The sequence below is a fragment of the Saccopteryx bilineata genome, chromosome 4 (genome assembly GCF_036850765.1).
Source record: "Saccopteryx bilineata isolate mSacBil1 chromosome 4, mSacBil1_pri_phased_curated, whole genome shotgun sequence".
Classification (NCBI taxonomy): domain Eukaryota; kingdom Metazoa; phylum Chordata; class Mammalia; order Chiroptera; family Emballonuridae; genus Saccopteryx; species Saccopteryx bilineata.
The window spans coordinates 89,405,096-89,429,825 of record NC_089493.1 but is presented as its reverse complement, the minus strand read 5'-3'; the positions used below and the strand labels follow the sequence as shown (position 1 = coordinate 89,429,825).

At 39.1% G+C, this 24,730-nt stretch overlaps 1 protein-coding gene across 5 annotated transcripts in view; it reads left to right on the top strand.

Moving 5' to 3' along the window:
* Positions 1 to 24,730, top strand: part of SLC12A6 (solute carrier family 12 member 6) — a 107,015-nt gene that overhangs the window by 61,602 nt on the left and 20,683 nt on the right. For all 5 annotated transcript variants that reach the window (XM_066277237.1, XM_066277235.1, XM_066277234.1 and 2 more), the window contains 10 exons: positions 9,239 to 9,333; positions 10,297 to 10,428; positions 11,376 to 11,522; positions 13,991 to 14,045; positions 16,309 to 16,439; positions 17,095 to 17,330; positions 20,797 to 21,020; positions 21,977 to 22,135; positions 22,304 to 22,402; positions 23,433 to 23,490. In XM_066277237.1, the coding sequence (XP_066133334.1) occupies positions 9,239 to 9,333; positions 10,297 to 10,428; positions 11,376 to 11,522; positions 13,991 to 14,045; positions 16,309 to 16,439; positions 17,095 to 17,330; positions 20,797 to 21,020; positions 21,977 to 22,135; positions 22,304 to 22,402; positions 23,433 to 23,490 (1,336 nt within the window). The remainder of the gene's footprint in view (positions 1 to 9,238; positions 9,334 to 10,296; positions 10,429 to 11,375; positions 11,523 to 13,990; positions 14,046 to 16,308; positions 16,440 to 17,094; positions 17,331 to 20,796; positions 21,021 to 21,976; positions 22,136 to 22,303; positions 22,403 to 23,432; positions 23,491 to 24,730) is intronic.

Below are 24,730 nucleotides of genomic sequence, written 5' to 3'. Positions count from 1 at the left end.
CTCAGGGTCTCGAACCTGGATCCTCCGCATCCCAGTCCAATGCTCTATCCACTGCACCACCGCCTGGTCAGGCTGATTGGACAATCTTAAAGGTATCCTTGGTCTCATAAATGTAGATGAAGACTCCAGAGATATTCTTTCACTCCTAAAATAATCAGCAAGCAAGCAAATGGGAGTTAGGCCAGAAACAGTTAGGACCAGAATGTCTGAAAGTTAAGGTGGTTGCACTTGAAACTTGAGACTTGAATAACCCCAAACATAGATGTGCCAGGACTGCAGCAAGGGAGCCAGAGCTGCTGGGAGGTGGCTTAGACCAGCAGGCAGCAGGATGGGGCAGGAATGTTCTGAGTCGAGATTTTTATAGCAACAGTATTGTAAGGCTGTTGAACAGCAGGGAAATAATGTGCTGAAGCTGGGACTCCTACTCCTTTAACCCTCAAGAGGGATGAAGTGGTCTTGAGCCTGGGATACGGTATTACTAAATGGCAAGTCAGTAAAGGGTGCAGTTAGGAAAATGAGCATACTTAGGAATGAAAGGCTGTTTAGAGAAAAAGGAAATAAATGGAACTTCTAAAGAGAAAAAATATGTAATTATTGATATAAAAATGAAGAGGGTTAACAGTAAATTAGAAACATGAAGAGTATGGACAAAAAAAAAAAAAGACTACACCTAGATATATCTTAATGAAAGCTGCACAGCATTTTTTAAAGATCTTGAAAGCAGCCACAGAGAAAAGGCAGATTATCAAAGAACAGAATGACAGAAATATTCTCAACAGCAGAACAGATAACAAATAATGTTTTTAAATGTTTGCAAATTATCCTAGAATTATGCTTAACAAGACACACAGGAATAAGGCAGAGTACAGGCAATTTATAGGTATATAAAAGTTGAGGACATTTTTCATAAGTCTTGCTGTAAACTAGTGGTTTTCAACTAGGGGCCGTTTTGCTCCCTGGGGGATATTTATGAATATTTGGAGACATATTTTATTGTTGCTACTGAAGATGCTGGTAGCCTCTAGTGAGTAGAGGCCAGGAAATGCTCTTAAACATTCTAACCTCTGCTGGACAGTTCCCCCACAACAGATAATGTTTTGGTTTGAAATTTCATAGTGCTGAGTTTGAAAAACCCTCCTCAAAAGGAATTCTAAAGAATGTATCTCAAGTAAAAGGAAAATGGTCCCAGCAGATTAGTACTCTGAAATGCAACCAAGATTGTTGAACAAATGAAATAGTAAGCATAGCCCTTGACCCAAGTCAATATTTTCTCTATGGAATAATTTTAGTGTTTTATTTGTGGAGTAGAAAAAAAATAGACTACTCGAATTATTGGAAAATAATATAAATATATAAGTCCGGAGGAGAGAGTTGGTTCTGATGTGTTTGAAAGTTTTTCTTATTTGGGAGTATAACAAGCTATTGTTTAATTTACTTAACTTTTTTAAAGTAAAATATGTGGTAAAATTTCAAGAGTAATTATTAAAAGAATAGAAATGGAGTGTAGAAACTTCAAGAGAGGATAGAGAAAAAATGGAATAAGGGAAAATGAAAATGTATCATAGAGAAAGAAGGACAAATAGAAAAAGACGATAGAATCCAGTCCAAGTATATCAGTCTCTAAAGTTGATGGACTAAACTTGACAAAAAGACAGATTGTCGGATTTTGAAAAATTTATCTATTTGCTGTTTACACAAGATCTACCTAAAGCAGAATAGGCCATTTAACCAAAAGACAACTAGTAGAGTAATCATTACCTTTTTCCTTCTATTTTCTTATTCATTTTTTTTTTTTTAGAAAGGAGAGAGAGAGGGAGAGAGAGAGAGAGAGAGAGAGAGAGAGAAGAGAGAGAGACAGGGGAGGGAGGAGCAGAAAGCATCAACTCCCATATGTGCCTTGACCAGGCAAGCCCAGGGTTTTGAACTGGCAACCTCAGCATTTCCAGGTCGACGTTTTATCCACTGCGCCACCACAGGTCAGGCTCCTTCTATTTTCTTAGGATTTATTCTGCTGTCTTTCTAGTTTCCTGAAATAGCTACTTAACTCATATAATTTTTTTTTTTACTACATTTGCTGGATCATACAGGTTTCAATAGGTAATGTTTTCATTGAAACTCAATTTTTAAGTATTGTAATCTTTGATCCTTGAATTGTTTAGCAGTATGCTTTTTTTATTTCCAAATTTGTAAGGATTTTTTAATTTATCTTTTTATAAATAAATTCTTACTGAATTGTTTTTACTGATCACGATCATGGACTATATCATACCTGTTTGAAATTTATTCAGTCTAAGACCTAGTACATAACTTCTAGTAAGTTTTCCCTGTATATTTAACATCTTTTTACCCTTGCTTATTTTGTTTTCTTTATCTGTTATTGAAAGAAATATATTAAAAATCTCCATGTGTGATAGCAGATTTATCAATTTCTCACTATTGTTCAGTCCATTTTTGCCTCAAATATTTGAGGCATGGGTGGGTGGGTGGGTGGATGGATGGGTGGGTGGGTGGATGGACGGACGGACTGATGGATGAATGGACTGATGGATGGATGGACTGCTGGATGGATGGATGCTGTAGGCAGCTTGTCAGTTGGCTCCCAATGTTCATTTCTTCCTGTATTCAAGCCCTTGTGTAATCCTTTCTCTTTTGAGTGAAGGCTAGACTTAATGACTCCTTCTAATTAATAGAATATAGCAAAAGCAATGTCACTTGCAAAATGAGATTACAAAAAGACTATGATATGTTTCTTGCACTAGCTCTTTGGTTCTCTTTGATAGCTTGTTTTGAGGGAATCCAGCTGCCATACTATAAGCTATCCTATGGAAAAACCCATGTGGCAAGGAACTGAAAGAGGCTTTTGGCCAGAAAGCCTGAAAAGAACTGAGTTCTGCCAACAACAATGTGAGTGAGGTTGGAAGTGAATCTTCCCAATGCCTTCACATTGAGACCACAGTCCTGGCAGAACCTTGATTGGTGCCTCATGGGAGACTGAAGCAGAGGGCCCAGCTAAGCCATGCCCATATTCTTAGCTCACATAAGAACTTTGAGAATAGTGTATGTTGTTTAAGCCACTAAATTTGGAATTAATTTCTTACACAAAAAGACAACTATAAACAATAGATGTATGTTTAAAATTGTTATACTTTTTTGGTGAATGGCCTTTTGGTATTCCCTTCTCATTCCCTAATAAATTTTTTTCTCTTAAAAAATTATTTGTCTGATAATAATAAAACTGTATCAAGTTTCTTTTGGTTAGGATTTGCCTGAATATCTTTTTCCTTTACTTTCAGCCCTTGCATGTACTTGTATTGTGGCTCTTATAAACAGTATATGCCTGGATTTTTGGTGTTTTATCCAATCTGTCAATCTTTATTTTAACTAGTGAATTTAGTCTACTTGCATTATTATACTTATCGGTACTATTGACATATTTGAACCATTCTGTCATCTTAAATTATTATTTGTTTTTCCCACTTTTTCTGCTGCTTTTTAAGTCTCTTCTTACTTACAAATATATATATATATTTTTTTGACCCATCCCACAAATAAAAGAACTAACATCATCACACTCTCGTATCATACTCTCTCCCTGGCCCTAACTCCAACCCATCATGTTGTTATTATCTATAGTAGGTCAATGGGAAAAAGAGGGACTGTTGAATAAATAGCTTTGGAAGGACTGTCTTTTTGCTAGCTACATAGTCTGGCTTCTTCCCGTCTTTCTAACTGTTCTCTCTTTTGCTCATTCTATTTCAACCATGTTACTTGTTCTGTTTTATGAATCCATTAAGATTGTTTCTACCTTGGGATCTTTTAAAATCTTTTAAATTCCCTGTGCTAGAAATGCAGGCTTTTCCTGACCATTTTATACCTAGGTTATGCTCCAGTCAGCTCATCCCAGCTCATGGGAACCAACTGCATCTTCTCCCAAAACCATGGTCAGTGACTTCACATTAGTAGTTGAAAATTGGCATGTGAGTATTTATACCACAGAAACTGGCAAATATTAGAAATAAGTAATTTTTATTTTTCAATACTGGAGAGCCTGCTTACCAGCACGCCGATTATCTTACCTGAAGTTGTTCTTCTCCCTCCAGTCATAATCTATCTCAGTACCTACATCATTGAACTTATTTCTTGTGGAAATGTCTTTTTTTGGTTTTGGTTTTGCTTTATTTTGTTCTCCATTACTTCTGTGTACTCACAGTGAAAGCAGCATCTCTAAATGCCTGTCCACTGCCATATCCCAAGGGCTGAGAATAGTGCCCAGCACATCATCAGAACTGAATAAGTACTTTTTGAATTCATTGCATAAGTGAATAACTCAACTTTGTAGAACTATTAGAGGAAAAGAATTACATTTTTGTTTTTTTAATAAGTTTTTATTATGGAACTTTCCAAAGGTACAGAAAAGTAAACTATCATAATGAACCTTCATGAACTCATAACCTAGCTTCAATAATGCTTTTAAGCCTCCACCTAACTTTATCCTGGAATATTTTTTTAAATAACTTTTTCCATTTCTCTCTTTCTTTTATTTATTTATTTATTTATTTATTTGAGAGAGAGAAAAAGGGAGAGAGAGACAGGAACTGTTCTTGTATGTCCCAAATGGGAATCGAACCAGCAACCTCTGCAATTTGGGATGATGCTGCACTCAACCAAGCTATCCAGTCAGTGCATTTCCTGGAATATTTTAAAGAAAATTCCAGATATCATGATTTTAGTTTTTTAGTTACCCTTTAAAAAAAATAACCAGTCATATTCAAATTTCTTTGATTGTTTCAAAATGTCTTTTTTTTTTATTTTATTTTTTTTTTAAATAAATTTTTATTAATGTTAATGGGATGACATTAATAAATCAGGGTACATATATTCAAAGAAAACATGTCTAGGTTATCTTGTCATTAAATTATGTTGCATACCCCTCGCCCATAGTCAGATTGTCTTTTTACATATGATTTGAATCGGAATTCTAACAAGTTTCACAGTTTGCATTTGGTTGATTATATCTCTTAAGTCACTTTTAATGTATGAATTCATCTTTTCTTAGTTTATACCATTTATTAAAGAAATTAGGTTATTTATCATGTAGAATTTGCTACATTCTGAATTTGATGTTTGCATCTTTGGGGTTTTATTAAACATGTACTGCCTATGTCTTCTGTGAACTGTTAGTTAGATTTAAAGCCTTGTTTCGATTTAACTTCCATTCTTTTAGTGAGGATACATCACAGGTTGTACAGTGTACTTTTTATTATATTACATTAAGACAGGGGTCCCCAATCTACGGCCCGCGGGCCGCATGCGGCCCCCTGAGGCCATTTATCCAGCCCCCGCCACACTTCCAGAAGGGGCACCTCTTTCATTGGTGGTCAGTGAGAGGAGCACATTGACCATCTCATTAGCCAAAAGCAGGCCCATAGTTCCCATTGAAATACTGGTCAGTTTGTTGATTTAAATTTACTTGTTCTTTATTTTATATATTATATTTGTTCCCGTTTTGTTTTTTTGCTTTAAAATAAGATATGTGCAGTGTGCATAGGGATTTGTTCATAGTTTTTTTTTATAGTCTGGCCCTCCAATGGTCTGAGGGACAGTGAACTGGCCCCCTGTGTAAAAAATTTGGGGACCCCTGCATTAAGAGATTGTGTTGTTCATTTTTAATGATGTGTTAAGATTGACTAGTGAGTTCCAGGTCACCCTGATCCACCCATTATAAGTTCTGCCTCAGCCTTTCACTTAATGGTTTTAGCAACTATTGATGGTCATTGCCTAGATCCACTATTTCACTAGAAGTTGAAAATTGGTTTTATTTTCTAATTATATTTTTCTGTATTTATTAGCTAGAATGTTTTTATAATGAAGAAACTTTCTTTGTTTTTAAAATATTTTATTAATTTTACAGAGAGAGGTGAAAGGGGGGAGGGTAAGAAGTATTGACTCAGAGTTGCTTCACTTTGGTTGTTTATTGCTTCTTCGTCGTGTGTGCTTTGATTGGGCAAGCCCAGGGTTTCGAACCAGCACCTTCCGTATCCCAGGTCTATACTCTATCCACTGCGCCACCACAGGCCAGGCTGAAAAAGTTTTCTTTATTTAGCCACCCTGAAATATAGTTGGTTTAGGAAAGGCAGGATAATTGCTTGATTCTTTCCATTTATTTATTTTTAGAAATTACATATTGCTTTTTAAAGCAACTCTGTAAAAGTTATTAGATCTTAACTTTATTTTTCAATCACAGTATACATTCAATATTATTTTCTATTAGTTTTAGGTATACAGCCTACTGGTTAAATATTTATATAATTATGAAGTGATTCTTCTGATAAGTATAGTATCCACCTGGTATTATACATAGTTGTTACAATATTATTGACTGTATTCTTTTTTTTCTTTTTTTTTTACAGAGACAGAGAGAGAGTCAGAGAGAAGGATAGATAGGGACAGACAGACAGGAATGGAGAGAGATGAGAAGCATCAATCATTAGTTTTTAGTTTTTCATTGCGACACCTTAGTTCATTGATTGCTTCCTCATATGTGCCTTGACCATGAGGCTATAGCAGACCAAGTAACCCCTTGCTCAAGCCAGAAATCTTGGGCTCAAGCTGGTGAGCCTTGCTTAAACAAGATGAGCCCATGCTCAAGCCGGCGACCTGGAGGTTTTGAACCTGGGTCCTCTGCGTTCCAGTTCAACGCTCTATCCATTGCACCACTGCCTGGTCAGGCTTGACTATATCTATATAGATATAGATATATATATAGGTATATAGATATATATACCTATATATATGTTTTGGTTTTTTTCCCCCTGAAGCTGGAAACGGGAAGGCAGTCAGACAGACTCCTGCATGCGCCCGACCGGGATCCACCCGGCACACCCACCAGGGGGCGATGCTCTGCCCATCCGGGGCGTCACTCTGTTGTGACCAGAGCCATTCTAGCTGCGACCAGAGCCATTCTAGCACCTGAGGCAGAGGCCACGGAGCCATCCTCAGTGCCCGGGCAAACTTTGCTCCAGTGGAGCCTTGGCTGAGGGAGGGGAAAAGAGAGACAGAGAGGAAGGATAGGAGGAGGGGTGGAGAAGCAGATGGGCGCTTCTCCTGTGTGCCCTGGCCGGGAATTGAACCTGGGACTTCCGCATGCCAGGCTGACGCTCTACCACTGAGCCAACCGGCCAGGGCCTTGACTATATTTTTTATGCTATACTTTACATCCCTATGACTGTTTTGTAACTGCCAATTTACACTTCTTTTTTTTTTCAATTTGTACTTCTTAATCCCTTCACCTTTTTCACCCACTCTTCCAACTCCATTTCACTCTGGCAACTATCAGTCTGTTCTCTGTGTCTTTGAGTCTGTTTCAGTTTTGTTCATTTAATTTGTTCTTTAGATTCCACATGCTGTATAAGTAGAATCATATGGTATTTGTAAAAGTGATTAGGTATTAAAAATATGTTGGCTATTTTACATATTTGCATTTCAATCCATTGCACTTTATTTATTTATTTTTACAAGGAAGAGAGAGGGACAGATAGGAATGGAGACAGATGAGAAGCATCAACTCATAGTTGCAGCACTTTTGTTGTGCATTGCTTGCTTTTTTTTTTAAGTTAGAGAAGGAGAGACAGAGACAGACTCCCACATGCACCCCAACCGGGATCCATTCGGTCTGGGGTTGATGCTTGGACCAACCAAGCTATCCTCAGGGCCCGGAGCTGACACTCAAACCAATCGTGCCACTGGCTGTGAGAGGAGAAGAGAGCAAGAATGGGGAGAGGGAGAAGAAGAGAAGCAGATGATTACTTCTCATGTGTGCCCTGACCAGGGATCAAACTCACTGTGTCCACACGCTGGGTCAATGCTCTGTGCACTAAACCAACCAGTCAGGGCCTGACTGCTTCTCATATGTGCCTTGATGGGAGCTCCAGCTGAGCCAGTGACCCCTTGCTCAAGCCAGCGACCTTGGGCTTCAAGTTAGCAACCATGGGGGTCATATCTATGATTCCACACTCAAACTAGTAACCTCAAAGTTTCTTTTTTTTTAATTTTTTATTTATTTATTCATTTTAGAGAGAGAGAGAGAGAAGGGGGAGGAGCAGGAACCATCAACTCCCATATGTGCCTTGACCAGGCAAGCCAGGGTTTTGAACCGCCAACCTCAGTGTTTCCAGGTTGATGCTTTATCCACTGCGCCACCACAGGTCAGGCGTAACCTCAAAGTTTCAAATCTGGGTCTTCAGTGTCCCAGGTCAATGCTCTATCCACTGCGCTACTGGTCAGGCAATCCATTGCATTTTTTTTTGTCATTTTATTCCATTTTTGCCAGTGGAAATCCCTCTAAGTTGGCTCTCCTGTCCTTTGGTGTGACCCAGTTATTTTGATAGTTTGTTGCCTATTTCCCAAGCTTATCCTATATATATTTAAGGTTATAGAACTTTAATTATTTAAGTTTTATATTGGTATCTATTGCCTCAGTATTTAAGTTATATTGGTATCTATTGCCTCAGTATTTAAAATCTTAGTTTCTAATCACATTTACAGTTTTTAATTTTTTTTCTCTTCTACCAGACAATTATCATTATATAACTTGCACAATAAAGAATCAAAGTTAAGGAAGTGCTCAAACAACACAAACACTACTGTTTTAGGGAAACATATCTCTTTCTCTGTTTATCTTCATGGCTGGTTCACCAAATTATTGTGGGTTGCCCCTTTGAACATAAAATATGTGGCAAGTGTTTGTACAAAAATAATACTTGGTTGAATGACCTAATGTCAGACAGCACTGGAGGCAGAGAGCTTTTACTGCCATCAGCAGCAGCAGCAGTGTGGAAATTAGCCCATGTCCAGTACAGGGCTTATTCACAGAGCAGGTACTCAATAAGAATTCAGTTTCTAAAAAAAGAAAAAAAGAATTCAGTTTCTTTTTTCATTATAGGATTGGATGACTTTGTGAGACCCTACTCTGCTAGAATCCTAAAAGAATAGTGTTTCTAGAGGTCTTAATATTGTTAAGAAAGGAATGACCCATGCTTACTTCTTAGGGATTTGTTTTTGCTCTTGTCGGAGAGGGAGCCACATTGTGTAAGCAATGCTGATTGCATTCTACCACACTCAGGTTTAAATTTGAATATGAAAATGGGTTCTATATTAGTACAAAGGCAACATACAGTTATTTGGTACTGTGCTTCTTCAAAACCGAAGAGAAACTAATTTGGTTTAATTTTTTTCCCAGATGATGGCCATAAGAAAGCTCGAAATGCTTATCTCAATAATACCAATTATGAAGAAGGAGATGAATATTTTGATAAAAACTTGGCACTCTTTGAGGTAATATTTGGGAGAAAACTAGGACAGATTTCAGGAACAGAGATTTCAAGATAGGTGTTTTCTACCCCATTTAGTTTTAAAACAGTACAAGTGGGATAATTTAATAAATTGTTAAAATACAGTACTTAGAACTTGTCATTGAGGTTGATTTAATCTACGTACTCTAATTACTACTAATGAATGAGTGGCCATTAAATCAAATGTCAACATCACAGGCACATGGAGATCTTGCTATCAAATTCAGCGGATTTAAATATTTACATTGGAATTTTCTTCTAAGTATAAAATAGTGTATTTTTCAACTCTGTGCTTGGGAAGAGTATTTACCTTCAAACTACCAATCAAAAACTCAGTGTAGGAAGCAGGTTTCTAGAGTCAGAGGACAACTCTGCAGTCAAGTTGTTGAAAGGAACCCATTTTTTCCCAGCATTTATGTCCACTGCCTTTGTTTGGCTTTGTATAATGATGTGGGTGCCACTTCTTTCAGGGTGCCTATTTTTTAAATGATATTTCCTCTCAGCTTCCTTCAAGAAAAAGTCTGAGGTTAATATTTAGCTCAATAACAAGTTTTTCATTGACCTGTCTATCCTTGGTGCTATAACTAATACCATAAATGTTACTAGAATGTTAGTAGCCTAAAGAAAGGGTTTTCTGGTTAAAGATCATATTGTAAATATTTTTTACAAGGTTACAGCTGTCTGTAGGGGCCAATATTTTTTTTTACTATAAAGCTAAGCTATTAGATAGAATCATAAAGCTTTTCATTTAAGATTTTTATAAGGATTCATGTAGGCCTGATTGTGATATTTTAATGAGGGAAATAAAGTCCCATTGATAGTCTTACAATATTTATCTGTGAAATATTTTCTCATTTACTATGCAATTTTCTGGTTGAGTGGTCATTTTGATGCTTATTTCCAGTGTGTTCTTCATCACTCATTCATCCTACTTCTGGTTTTATAGGAAGAAATGGACACCAGACCAAAAGTGTCTTCTCTCCTCAACCGCATGGCTAATTACACTAATCTGACTCAAGGAGCAAAGGAACATGAAGAGGCAGAGAACATCCCTGAAGGAAAAAAGAAGCCCACCAAGGTGAAGGCTTAGAAAACATGATAAATAAAACGAGCCCCATATATAAGAAAGGAAGACTATCCAGGACATTACTCTGTGCTCTGTGATAGCTATTTATTGAATGCTTGATAACATGCCATCACTGTCCTGGGCGCTGGATTCATAGCACAAAAAGACCATACAATATCTCATTGTCATTCAATCTCAATTTTAGTGTGGACACAGTCCTTAAGAATTTTTAACTATGTTGATAAATGCTCTAAGAAAAATAAAAGCAGGATAAAGAGACTGAGAATGCTTATTAATTTTTGAGAGTTTGGTCAGGGGAAGCCCTTTGAAGGGTGATATTTGAGCAGAGCCCTAACTGATGTGAGGAGTGAGCCATGTGATAACGGGAGAAAAGCATTCCAGACAGCACTTCAAAAGATGAGTGTTCACACTGGGTTTTTCAAAGACCAAACATCAGTCTTTTTTATCAAAATGAAAATATGGAACAATATTACAAGCTAGTTTTTTGGTGGTTCAGGGGTAAAACAACCCTCAGATCTTTATTTTACCAACTACTGTGAAGGGTTTATATCAAATTCCGAAGATCAAGCCAGTAGTTCATTTTTAAATGAAAAGAGAAAAAAAGCTAACAGCTTTAAACAACCAAAATTTTTTAAGTTGTTGGGGTACACTTAAAAGTTTATGTGGTCAGATGCCTATGTAAACACATCTGGAGACCTATGAAAGGTAAAAAATCTATAGCTTTAGGAATAATAAAAGTAAAAGGTATAGTGATCAATACTGTTAAGATGAAGATTTTATGTATGTGCCTCTTTTAAGGTATTTGTTAAACTTATCATCTCTGCTTTGAGATTAATGTGGTAGTTAGAGAGCAAGTTTTCATATAAAAGTAAAGAGATAAAATAATCTTTTCTAGATGACTATATAATTTTTTCTTTTGTCAACATCTTCCTTTCCAGATCCCCCAAATGGGTACCTTCATGGGTGTCTACCTCCCATGTCTACAGAATATTTTTGGAGTGATCCTGTTTCTACGCCTTACATGGGTAGTAGGCACAGCTGGAGTTCTTCAGGCCTTAGCAATTGTCCTTATCTGCTGTTGCTGCGTAAGTCCAGAGGTGGCTCCTGGAGATCACCTGGAGCCTTGCCCATGCTTGAGAGTATATACACTTGACCTCTTTGGGAAAAAAACAAAATACTAGGGAGTAGTAATACTCTCAACAGAAGAGGTTATTTTGATATTAAAATCAAAAGGATTTTCAGTTATTTAGTGTAGTTACTCACTGCTTATATCTATAATAATATGTATTTAAAATTATAATGGGCCTGACCAGGCAGTGGCACAGTGGATGGTCAGACTGGGATGCGGTGGATCCAGGTTTGAGACCCTGAGGTTGCCAGCTTGAGCACGGGCTCATCCGGTTTGAGCAAGGCTCACCAGCTTGAGCCCAAGGTCACTGGCTTGAGCAAGGGGTCACTCAGTCTGCTGTAGCGCCCCGGTCAAGGCACATATGAGAAGGCAATCAATGAACAACTAAGGTGCCACAACGAAGAATTGATGCTTCTCATTTCTCTCCCTTCCTATCTGCCTGTTCCTATCTGTCCCTCTCTCTGACTGTCTCTGTCAAAAAAAAAAAAAAAATTATAATGTAAGAATTTTATAGGAAGCAGCAAATATAGCCTATAAAGGATTCAGAATACAAACCATCTGAGCTTGATAGCACCAATGTTGTGACAAAAAAAAATGTGTTAGGAAATGGGGTGTACCATTCTCTTAGAGTGTGTTAGAAACAAAACTGATTGCTGTTTGGGGATGAGGATTATTTGTTTTGTTTTGGGGTCTCATTTATTATTTTTTTACAGAGACAGAGAGAGAGAGTCAAAGAGAGAGATAGACAGGGATAGACAGGAACGGAGAGATGAGAAACATCAATCATTAGTTTTTCATTGCACATTGCAACACCTTAGTTGTTCATTGATTGCTTTCTCATATGTGCCTTGACTGTGGGTCTTCAGCAGACAGAGTAACTCCTTGCTCAAGCCAACAACCTTGGGTTCAAGCTGGTGATCTTTTGCTCAAACCAGATGAGCCCGTGCTCAAGCTGGCGACCTCAGGGTCTCGGAACCTGGGTCCTCTGCATCCCAGTCCGACGCTCTATCCACTGCGCCACCGCCTGGTCAGGCAGGTCTCATTTATTTTATCTTACCCAGATACTCAGATGTTTTTTCCAGGTCTTCTCTTCACCACACTGAGAACATTTTATTCTTCAATTTAAAATCTTTTTATCTATGTTTCCAAACCATATCTGTAAATTTTATTATAAGTTGTTTATTGATTATTTTTTTGTGACAGAGAGAGGGACAGGTAGGGACAGACAGGAAGGGAGAGAGATGAGAAGCATCAGTTCTTCGTTGTGGCACCTTAGTTGTTCACGGATTGCTTTCTCATATATGTGTCTTGATTGGGAGGCTACAGCAGAGCAAGTGATCCCTTGCTCAAGCCAGTGACCTTGGGTTCAAGTCAGTGACCTTTAGGCCCAAGCCAGCGATCATGAGGTCATGTCTATGATCCCACGCTCAAGCCAGCGACCCCATGCTCAATCTGTTAAGCTTGCACTCAAGCCTGCAACCTCGAGGTTTCGAACCTGGTTGGTTCCTCCATGTCCCAGTTTGATGTTCTATCCACTGCGCCACCGCCTGGTCAGGCCGATAGATAATTTCTAACTATTATTTTATAATAGACAGGAATGGAGACGGAATAACCCCTTGCTCGAGCCAGCAAGGTACTTGCTCAAGCCAGTAAGTTATTTAACTAACAACTGACCTCTTTTATTACTATCACCACTACACCCTTCATGTGTACTTTGCTCAGCAGAGTACTATACAGAATAGGGTAAGCAGTCATAGTTCATATCACTAGCAAGTTAAAATTAATGGTGCCATCATTTTTTTCCCCAGTTTTGTAGTCTTGAAACTTCAGTGCCATGTTTGGCTCCCTGATTGCCTTTCACACCCAGTCAGCTACCCAGGCCAGTCATGTCTCCCCTTGAAATCTCTTACAATCAATCCTTCCTTCATGTTTCCACTCCTGCCACTGCAATCCATAGCTCTCACTGAACATGATAATAATCTACTGACAGGTCACTCTGCTCCCATCTACTCCCTGTCTGCCATCCATGCTATACTCTGCCACCAGGCCATGTTTTTAAAAGACAGTTCTTACAAGCTCAGAAATCTTCAGTAGTTTCCTTCCTTACTGAATATTGGTTATTGTAGCAATAGTCAGAATTCAGAATACAAACCATCTGAGCTTGCATATCAATATAGTACCACACCTACTGATTATGATGTAGGGGCATTTTAGCAGAATACTGCAGATAATAATAGTGTAACTTGTGTGATGAGTTGAACCACATCATCTCATTTTCATGCCATTAGATATGACAGGTAACTCCCTCCATAAAGGTAGGTAGAGGTAAAGTTTCCATAAGTTCTCCTAGGACCACAGAAGGAGAAGAGTACAGAAAGGCTCTCTTTATACAGTAAGAACCTTCTCCCTTCTTTCTCTTCACAGACACTGTTGACTGCTATCTCCATGAGTGCTATTGCAACTAACGGAGTGGTGCCAGGTCAGTAGGCTGTGTGGGCTTCAGGGGTTGTCGGTGACTACTGTGTGTTTATGATATAAAGGCCACAAGTATACATTTTTTAGAAATAGAATATTTTTTAAATTTTTATTTAACAAAATTTTTTTTTTTTTTGTATTTTTCTGAAGCCAGAAAGGGGGGAGGCAGTCAGACAGACTCCCGCATGCGCCCGACTGGGATCCATCCGGCACGCCCACCAGGGGGCAACGCTCCCTCCATCCAGGGCGTCGCTCTGTTGCGACCAGAGCCATTCTAGCGCCTGAGGCAGAGGCCACAGAGCCATCCTCAGTGCCCGGGCCATCTCTGCTCCAATGGAGCCTCAGCTGCGGGAGGGGAAGAGAGAGACAGAGAGGAAGGAAAGGAGGAGGGGTGGAGAAGCAGATGGGCACTTCTCCTGTGTGCCCTGGCTGGGAATCGAACCCGGGACTCCTGCACGCCAGGCCGATGCTTTACCACTGAGCCAACTGGCCAGGGCCAACAAAATATTTTTTATTGATTACTTTTAGAGAGGGGAAGGGAAACTGAGAGACACATCAATCCACTGTTCTACCCATTTACATACTCTTTGGTTGACTCCTACATATGCCTCGACTGGGGATTGAACCCACAACACCAGCTCATCAGAGCAATATTCCATCCGGCTGAACCACCTGATCAGGACTAGAATACTATTTTAATCTGTTGGCCATAGACACTAATGCTATTTGACTTCAGGATATCTTCTTTAAAAATTTCTTTTTTTATTTTTTATTTTTTTTAAAGAATTTTAATTAATTTATTGATTTGAGAGAGAGAGAGAGAAAGGGAGTTGGGAAGGAGTAGGAAACATCATCTTATAGTAGTTGCTTCTCGTATGTGCCTTGACCAGGCAAGTCCAGGGTTTTGAATCTGTGACCTCAACATTCCAGGTTGATGCTTTATCCACTGTGCCACCAAAGGTCAGGCTACCTAGAATTTCTTCATGAAAAAAAAAAAAGTTACTCTGGCCATATATTTTGGTTGGTTAGAGCATCATCCCAAAGCACAGAGGTTGCTAGTTCAATCCCCAGTCACGACACATACAGAAACAGATCTATGGTCCTGTCTTTCTCTCTTTCTTCCCCCTTCCTCTCTCTGTAAAATCAATAAGTAAATTTAAGAACAAGAAAAGAAAAAAAAGCTAAAAATTTCTTTATGTTCTAGGCTAAAATCATTAATTTTTATTGCATTTTTTGCTTCTTTTAGTTAGGATATATTTTATTAGGCTGTCTCGTGCCTACAGTAAATATTCTCTCTTTTTCTTGGTGAGAGGAGGGGAGATGATGAGCCCTGACTGGAATTGCCCTGCATGTGCCCTGACTGGAATTCCCCAGCAACCCTGTCTGGGCCGATACTCGAGTACCAAGCTATTTTTGGTGCCTGAAGCTAATGCACTTGGACCAGCCAAGCTATCCTCAGTAGTTGGGGCCAATATCGAACCAATCGATCCACTGGCTGTGAAAGGGGAAGAGGGAGAGGAGGGAAAGTAGAGAGGGAGATAGAGAAAAGCAGATGGTTGCTTCTCCTGTGTGATTTGACCAGGAATCAAACCCTGGACATCCATACACTGGGCCAACGCTCCATCTACTGAGCCACTGGCCAGAGCCTGATAGTTTTCTAATGCTGACAAATTGTGCTTCCTATAGAGCACAGATGTGCAGTATATACTACCATAAAGATTTCATCTTTTACTTCCCACTAGCAAATCTTTTTATCACGTTTTACCTTCTTAGAAGCCTCAAATATTTATTCTTTATGCATATTTTTATTCTTATGATTTGTTTACATACCTCTTACTAATGTACTTTTTTTTTTTTTTTTCATTTTTCTGAAGCGGGAAATGGGGAGGCAGTCAGACAGACTCCTGCATGCACCCGACTGGGATCCATCCAGGATGCCCACCAGGGGGCGATGCTCTGCTCCTCTGGGGCATCGCTCTGTTGCATCCAGAGCCATTTTAGTGCCTGAAGCAGAGGCCATAGAGCCATCCTCAGCGCCCGGGCCATCTTTGCTCCAATGGAGCCTCAGCTGTGGGAGGGGAAGAGAGAGACAGAGAGGAAGGAGAGGGGGAGGGGTGGAGAAGCATATGGGCGCTTCTCCTGTGTGCCCTGGCCGGGAATCGAACCCGGGACTCCTACACGCCAGGCCAATGCTCTACCACTGAGCCAACCAGCCAGGGCACTAATGTACTTTCTTTATCCTGATCACTTTCTACATTGTGTTTTAGCTGGAGGCTCATACTTTATGATTTCCCGGGCTCTGGGCCCAGAGTTTGGTGGAGCTGTTGGCCTCTGCTTTTATCTTGGTACCACATTTGCAGCAGCCATGTATATTCTTGGTGCCATTGAAATTTTTCTGGTGAGTAATGATTTAATTGTGTTCTACAGCAGCATTTTTCAACTGCCAATCTGCCAACCAGTCCACCACAAATTTCATGTCAGTCCTCAAAAGAGTTAACCACCCTGATGTTGTATGAAGATTATAGACCCAATGATCTTAGTTGAATTCACTCATGCTCAGAGTGATTTCTGCCTTAGCGGTCCCTGAAATAATTCTATTTTCACCAGTCCTGAAGTGTAAAAAGGTTGGAAACCACTGCTGTATAGTGTAGATAATAATATAGATTTGGTTTTATTTTGTTCTTTGATGTCAAAGCTTCTGAGAGATCAGCTATGAGTGAGTGATTGTAATCAGCTGTTACAGGCATACCTCATTATATTGCACTTCACTCTGTTGTGCCTTGCTCTATTGCCCTCCACAGATACATATGGCCTCCTAGTGAGAATATGGAGGAGAAAGGTTGACGGTATCCTTGACTGCCTCCTCCTTCCCCTCCACCCAACCAGCACTACTCAACCACCTCAACCCATTTCTAGATCCAAATAGGAATTAGGCTAAGTCTCCAGCCATTTTCTGCCTCAGCTTTGCTTTCCTTTGTGAAAGCATATCAAACTAGATCCTTTTACTTGATTACTTTGAAATTACCTAATTTTCTACTTTATTTGCTTAACAGGTATATATGGTCCCCCAGGCTGCCATCTTTCGCAGCGATGATGCCAAGGAATCAGCCATGCTAAATAACATGCGTGTCTATGGCACAGCCTTCTTGGTCCTCATGGTATTGGTGGTATTCATCGGCGTACGCTATGTGAACAAGTTTGCTTCACTTTTTCTGGCTTGTGTCATCGTGTCCATCTTGGCCATCTATGCTGGAGCCATCAAGTCATCTTTTGCCCCTCCGCAATTCTCGTACGTGTCTGTCTCTCTGACTAATCATTATTGTTGGGTAGTCATTGACATTATCTGATGATGTGATCATTTCAAGTTAGAATTTTACAGTCTCAGCTCTGGACATGTAGCTCAGTTGGTTAGAGTATCATTTCCAATACACCAAAGTTGTGGGTTCAATCCCCAATCAGATCACGTAGAAGAATCAACCAATGAATGCATAGATAAGTGGAACACCAAATCTTTCTCTTTTTCATCCCGCTTTTTCTCCCTCCCCTCCTCCCTTCCCTTTCCCTTCCTTTCTCTCTAAAATCAATAAATAAAAAGAATTTTACAATATCTCTGAAACTTCACTCTTAGAAGTCAGCATCTGGGCAGGAAGCCTCCCGGCAAACTGCCTAGTTTGTTGTGGTTGCTGTTGGTCTTCTTTCTTTGTCCCAGGCATAGAACTGGTAGCTGTAACCGTCATTGGGTTACAAATAGTAGGTTTTTCAAAACCATCTGATAATGATTGCATGTAGTTAAACTATTCACAAAGGGCTTTTCAAATAGTATAGTTATTGCCAGCAACCTTTATGAAGTATATAAATATTGGATTTCTTTTATTAATAAAAAGTCAAGTCAAAGGAAACCTAAACTCATACTAAATATTTATAATTCATTAAATTTATAAATAAAGTTTCCCATTGATTTAAGAGAGAAAGAGAAGGGGGAAGTGGGAGAAAGAAAAGAAGAGACAGCCAGACCAGGCAGTGGCACAGTGGATAGAGCGTCGGACTGAGATGCGTAGGACCCAGGTTCAAGACCCTGAGGTCACCAGCTTGAGTGCGGGCTCATCTAGTTTGAGCAAAGTTCACCAGCTTGAGCGCAAGGTCGCTGGCTTAAGCAAGGGGTTACTCGGTCTGCTGAAGGCCCGCGTCAAGGAACATATGAGAAAGCAATCAATAAGTAAGGTCTCACAAAAAACTGATGATTGATGCTTCTCATCTCTCTCCATTCCTGTCTGGCCCTATCTATCCCTCTCTCTGACTCTTTGTCCCTGTAAAAAAAATAAATAAAAAAAAAAAAAGAAAGGAAGAGAAAATGGCCCTGGCCAGTCAGCTCTATAAGTTAACAGCATCATCCCAAACAACAAGGTGGTGGGTTTTATCCTCGGTCAGGGCACATATAGGAAGCAACCGAAGAATGTACGACTGAGTGGAACAACAAATAAATGCTTCGCTTCTCCCTCCCCTCTCTGTCTCTCTAAAAATCAATGAAAATTAAGCCCTGGCTGGATAACTCCATTGGTTTTTCCAGAGTGTGAAGATGGCTGGTTCAGTTCCCCAGTCAGGGCACATACAGGAACAGCTCAATGTTCCTGCCTCTCTCGCTCCCTGCCTCTCTCTCTCTCAAAAAAAAAAAATTTCCCATTTTAGTTGTATACTCATTGGTTGCTTTTCATATGTGCCCTGACCAAGGATGAAACTGTGACCTCAGAATGCCAGGATGACACTATCCACTGAGCAACCCAGCTAGGGCCACATTTTTTAATTCTCTTAATACCATAATGGAATTCCTAGTCATAAAATAAAGAGAAATACATGTCATTTACATTTATGATTTCTCTGTATATAAGTTATACATCATAAGTAGTTCAGGTACCCTAAAGTATTATATATTTTTTTAAGCAGTAGTGGATTTGTGTGGCTATATGATTCACAGGCCCACCTGTTTTCCATTTGACTAGTGGCATAGGCACTAGCCAGCATTGAGTGTTATTTGTAATCTTGTTACAGAGATTGTCTTGGAAAAGTCATCTGAATTATCCAGGAATTTAATTCAACTGTCCTATGTTGAGTTAACCTGACTGCAGAAAATAGATTTTTCAAGATGAAAAGTTAGGTTCATAGAGATTAAATTAAATTAGTTGCCCCAAAGTTAGTTAACCCTTTGAGTACTATGAATGTTCATGTATGTCCTTGCACCTCCTGACCATCCAGAGTGGGATCATACAAAAATTTTTATTTTAAAAATGTACAGGGCAACATTTAAAAAAGGTAAACGTATGTTCTTCTTGTTTCCATAAATTGGTTATCAAACAAAAATGATTCTAAGTTAATAAAACTAGAACTAATTTTATTTTTTGAAAAAAAAAAAAAAACTCACTCCCGGGCTTCAGCAAGCCTGAAAAAAAATCACTTCTTAAAGGGTTAATAGCACAGCAAGAACATGAACGCTGTGATTTTCTGACTCCCAGTCCAGTACTTCTTCTGTGCTGAATGATGTCAGCAATAGGTTCCACCATACTCTTTTAGTCTGATCATCAAGAGACTACAGAGCAGCCTTAGATCCATGTTAGTCATAAAAATACTAATGGCTACATTCTGAAGATACCTTGACTTGGGAAATTTCATTTTGCCTCTAGTTCTCGTTTGATACTTCTCTTTTTTGGTGCATAAAAGGTCAAAATATGTGGTATTTTCTTTAAACTATCCAACAAAACAAGACAGAAACCTAGAGGAATGCATGAAACAAAGTTGGGAAATGTTGAAAGTTGTTGAAGTTGAGCAGTGGGTACATGGTTCATGGTACAATGTGTGTGCATGCTATCATTTTGCATATTTTAAAAGTTGCTTTATTCCTCTTGAAAGTTATTTTAACTGGGAGTATATTATTCCTTTGTTCATATTTGTATCTCCAGGTTAAAGAAAAAATAAAATAAGCAATGAATATTTGTATATCTTTAAATACAGTTGTCTATTAGGCTACAGAGAGATGTGCTTTTTAATTCTAGCCAAGCAGTAGCCAGAGGTTTGACCTTTAGCAAAACATTTTCAAGGGGTTTGTTATGAACATAAGGCTTTTTTAAGCTGAAAATAAAATTAGAGGAAATATTTTTTTTTTGTAAGAACAAAAGGACCCAAGATTCTTTTAGACCTAACAATTGGTTAATAACCTAGAAGTTTTGGAAGATGAGTCAGCAGTGTATTCAGACACTTCTATTTGAATTCTATCACTGCCACCTCCCATCAGTGTGACTTCATGAAGGCTACTTTGTCTAACTTCAGTTCCTCCATCCACAAAATCAAAATAATACCTATTTTGTAAGACTGCTATCAGAATTAAATTGGCAGAAAATGTAAGTCACTGTTTACAGAGCTAGTCAATAGTTTCTTGCCCATCCATGACAGTGAAGCTCTTATAAATGGATTATTTTCCTTTATTAACCTATTTATTATTTAATAACCCATTTATAAACTTTTTTTTCTTTTAAAGATTTTATTTATTGATTTTACAGAGAGGTGGAGGGCAAGAAGTATCAACTCATAATTGCCTTACCTCAGCTGTTCATTGGTTGCTCATTATATGTGCCTTGACCAGGCAAGGCCAGGTTTCAAACTGGTGACCTCAGCATTTCAGGTTGACACTCCATCCACTGTGCCACTACAGGCCAAGCTAACCTATTTTCTTTTAAAATTTTGTTTCCCTGTTTGTTTTTACTTAGGGTCTGCATGCTGGGTAACCGTACACTCTCATCAAGACACATTGACAATGTCAGCGAATGCTCTAAGACCAACGAAATGAACAACACAACAGTCCCATCAAAGTTATGGGGCCTCTTCTGTAACTCAAGTCACTTTTTCAATGCCACCTGTGATGAATACTTTGTTCACAATAATGTCACTTTGATCCAGGGCATTCCTGGATTGGCTAGTGGTGTCATTAAAGGTAAGTTGGGAGGTTTTTGGACAGGTTTTTCCTTTTTCTCTGAGGAAAATGGGCTTTGTCATCTTAGACCAGTGGTTCTCAACCTGTGGGTCGCGACCCCGGCAGGGGTTGAACGACCAAAACACAGGGGTCGCCTAAAGCCATGGAAAATACATATGGCTTTAGGCGACCCCTGTGGTTTGGTCCTTCGACTCCCGCCGGGGTCGCGACCCACAGGTTGAGAACCACTGTCTTAGACTGTTCTCTAGTCCATGAAGACTCACTGCCAGTTATCACTTCTCCCTGAAGTTCAGCACACAGTTCTTAATTCAACGTCTTTCTGCTTTTCTATAAGTGAAAATATTCTTTTGCGGGACTCACTTAACAGTTTTGTCTGCTAAAAATTACGACCTCCTTTTGAGAGCAGAGCTGAGCAAATCACTTTTTAACCTAGAATAAGTTAATAAAATATTATTTATATTATTGTAAAATTGTTAATGTTCCTCCTGCAATGACGGAATATAACTATTTTAATGTCACTACATCCACATTGTGTGTTTTCCTGACTTCTGCAATTTTTCCCTTAAGTGACTTACTGGTTTGTTCCACAAATTTCTTTGCACATAAACAAGTTTACCCTAAGAAACAGCACTGATGACTACTAAAAAAAATAACAGGCTTTGCAAAGCATTTAGCTTTAGTATGTTTAAATTTTCCTAATTTGCATTAGTAAACTTGACTTGTGTTTAGCAAAGCATTTTGTCAAATTATTTTTGAACCAGATGAAAAGGGTTTTTCACTTATGTGTGCTTTATGGTACAATATACATGTGCATATTTCTGTGCTCATGTAGAAACAAACATACCTTTAAAAACTATATAAATGAGGAATCTGATTTAGAAGGACATTTAGATAGAAAAATTATCTAATGATCATCTTTTCTTACTGCTGTTTATATTCCTTTTTCCCCACTGCAGAGAATCTTTGGAGTAATTATCTACCAAAAGGAGAGATCATTGAAAAGCCCTCAGCCAAATCTTCTGACGTTCTAGGCAGCTACGACCATGAATACGTCTTTGTTGACATTACCACCTCCTTTACTCTTCTGGTGGGGATCTTCTTTCCCTCTGTCACAGGTAAGCATTTGGTTTGTTGTCTATTTTAGAAGCTATCTGACACAGGAGTGATTTTTCTCAGGTGACAGAATTATATTCTGAGGGTTTCTTGATTTGTGTCTGTATTAGTGTGACTATAGAAGTGTCCAGGAACTCAATAAGTTAACTTGTTCTTTTCCTTCTCTAAAGGTATTATGGCTGGATCAAACAGATCTGGAGATCTGAAAGATGCTCAAAAATCCATTCCTATTGGCACTATCCTCGCCATCCTGACCACCTCCTTTGTGTGTATCCTTTTCATGGATCCAGCCTGAGTCTTAGTCATAGGAACATCTAGAGCAGGGGTCTCAAACTCGCGGCCCACCGAACAATTTTGTGCGGCCCGCAGACTAATCCACGAAGTTCAAAATATTTTGGATAAAATTAAGTAAGCCTAGGGGCCTACTTATATTTTTCATTTCTCTAGCATCCTAGCTAGATATTAGCTTAGTTAACAGCAGTTGTGATGCGAACTACAGTTTCTGGTCGTTTTGTGACACTGAGTAAACTGCATGTATGATTGTGCTTGTTGCACTGATTTTTTTTGTTGTTTTCAACTGTAGTGAGAAAAGTGTTGCGTAACAGTTGCCTTTTGTAGACCTAGTGCGGCCCACCGAACGGCTGTGATCTTGCTCTGCGGCCCACATGCTGAGTTGAGTTTGAGACCCCTGATCTAGAGGAACTAGGGTGATCAGTGTTTTTATCCTCATAATATAGTTGCTTTCTACAACATCACTTTTCACCAGATAGTCTGCCCAACTCATCTTTAAAATTCAAGAAAGGATTTATAAGAATAGTAAATGTAACAACTCATTTTACTGATAGGAGAAATATCTTGGTCCTGGCCAGTGGCTCAGTGGATAGAGCATCAACCCTGTGTATGGACATCCCAGGTTCAATTCCCAGTCAGGGCACACAGGAGAAGCAACCATCTTCTCTTCCCCTCACTTTCCCCCTTCTCTCCATTTTACCCTCCCACAGCCAGTGACTCGATTGGTTCGAGCATGGCCCTTGGCACTAAGGATAGTTCAGGTGGTCCAAGCGTCAGCCTCAGGTGCTAAAAATAGCTCTCTATTGAGCATTGGACCTAAAAGGGTTGCTGGGTAGATTCCAGTCAGGGTGCATGTGAGAGTCTGCCTCACTATCTCCCCTTCAGTCACCTAAAAAAAAAAAGAAAATACACACACACACACACATATGTATTTGTATATATCTTAAATGTCTACTTTGTCTCATCTTAGAGAGTGAACTTCAGTTTCCTTGACTCTCAATATGGTAGATTTAAGCAATGTTGTCCTTTTTGGTGCATGTATTGAAGGCGTTGTTCTCAGAGACAAGTGAGTAGTTGATTTCTTTGTAATAATTATGTGTCTATCTTCTATTAATATCTGATCATTCCACATAGTTCCAAGACTGAAAACTCAATCTGAGGTACCTATTATAACTAACAATTAGGAAATATATGTACAGTATATAGTTCCCCAAAAGATTAGTGAATTATAAGGGTCATTATGTTCTAAATATGTGACATACAATGAATATAGCTCTCAATGAAGTAGTGAATTTGTCTGAATAATAATGACTTTCCTGTACATTAAGAGCTTTTGGAAAACAAGGCCAAAAGTAAAGTAAGGCAAGTAAAAACAAACCAAAAAAAAAAAGCATTCACTGGTCAGGGCACACAGGAGAAGCGCCCATCTGTTTCTCCACCCCTCCCCCTCTCCTTCCTCTCTGTCTCTCTCTTCCCCTCCCGCAGCCAAGGCTCCACTGGAGCAAAGTTGACCCGGGCGCTGAGGATGGCTCCATAGCCTCGGTCTCAGGTGCTAGAGCAGCTCTAGTAGCAATGGAACAACGCCCCAGATGGGCAGAGCATCACCCCCAGGTGGGCATGCTGGGTGGATCCCAATCGAGCACATGTGGGAGGAAGTCTGTCTGTTTGCCTCTCCCCCGCTTCTAATTTTGGAAAATACAAAAACAAACAAGAATTTAAAAAAAAAAAGCATTCAATTGTCTCTAGCATCTCCTCTAGGACATAAGTGTGTATTTGCCATTCTAAATAAAAGCTGAAACTTACTCTCTTTGTATCCTTCATAAAAATTTTTTCCTTTCTTCTCACTTATGAGTATAAAATATGTTTTTGCAAAAAAATTCTAGAAAAACTTTTCCCTGGAATCTGCTGTATCTGTTCTCATTTTCCCCATCTTGGGGGATTAATAGCCTCACCCTTCACCACTTTCACAGAAACCTCAGTGTCATCCTAGACTTTTTCCATTAATTCCCTCATTCAATTGGTTTCTAAGCTCTATAAATTCCACCTTTCACCTTAATAGAACTCGTTCATTCCACTGTTCTTTATCCCCATCACTTTGTACAGGGCTTCAGGATCTTAATTACCTTTTCAGTTTTACCAGCTTCTAACAATCTTCCTTCCATGCTGCCACCAGAATGATTTTCCTACAACATGAAATTTGATCATACTAACCTTCCTGCTTCAGGACCTGTCAATGCCCATTTAAGACCTATTATTACTTTGATCAAGCCCTGTCTACCTTTTTCTAATTTCACCTACTGTCATTC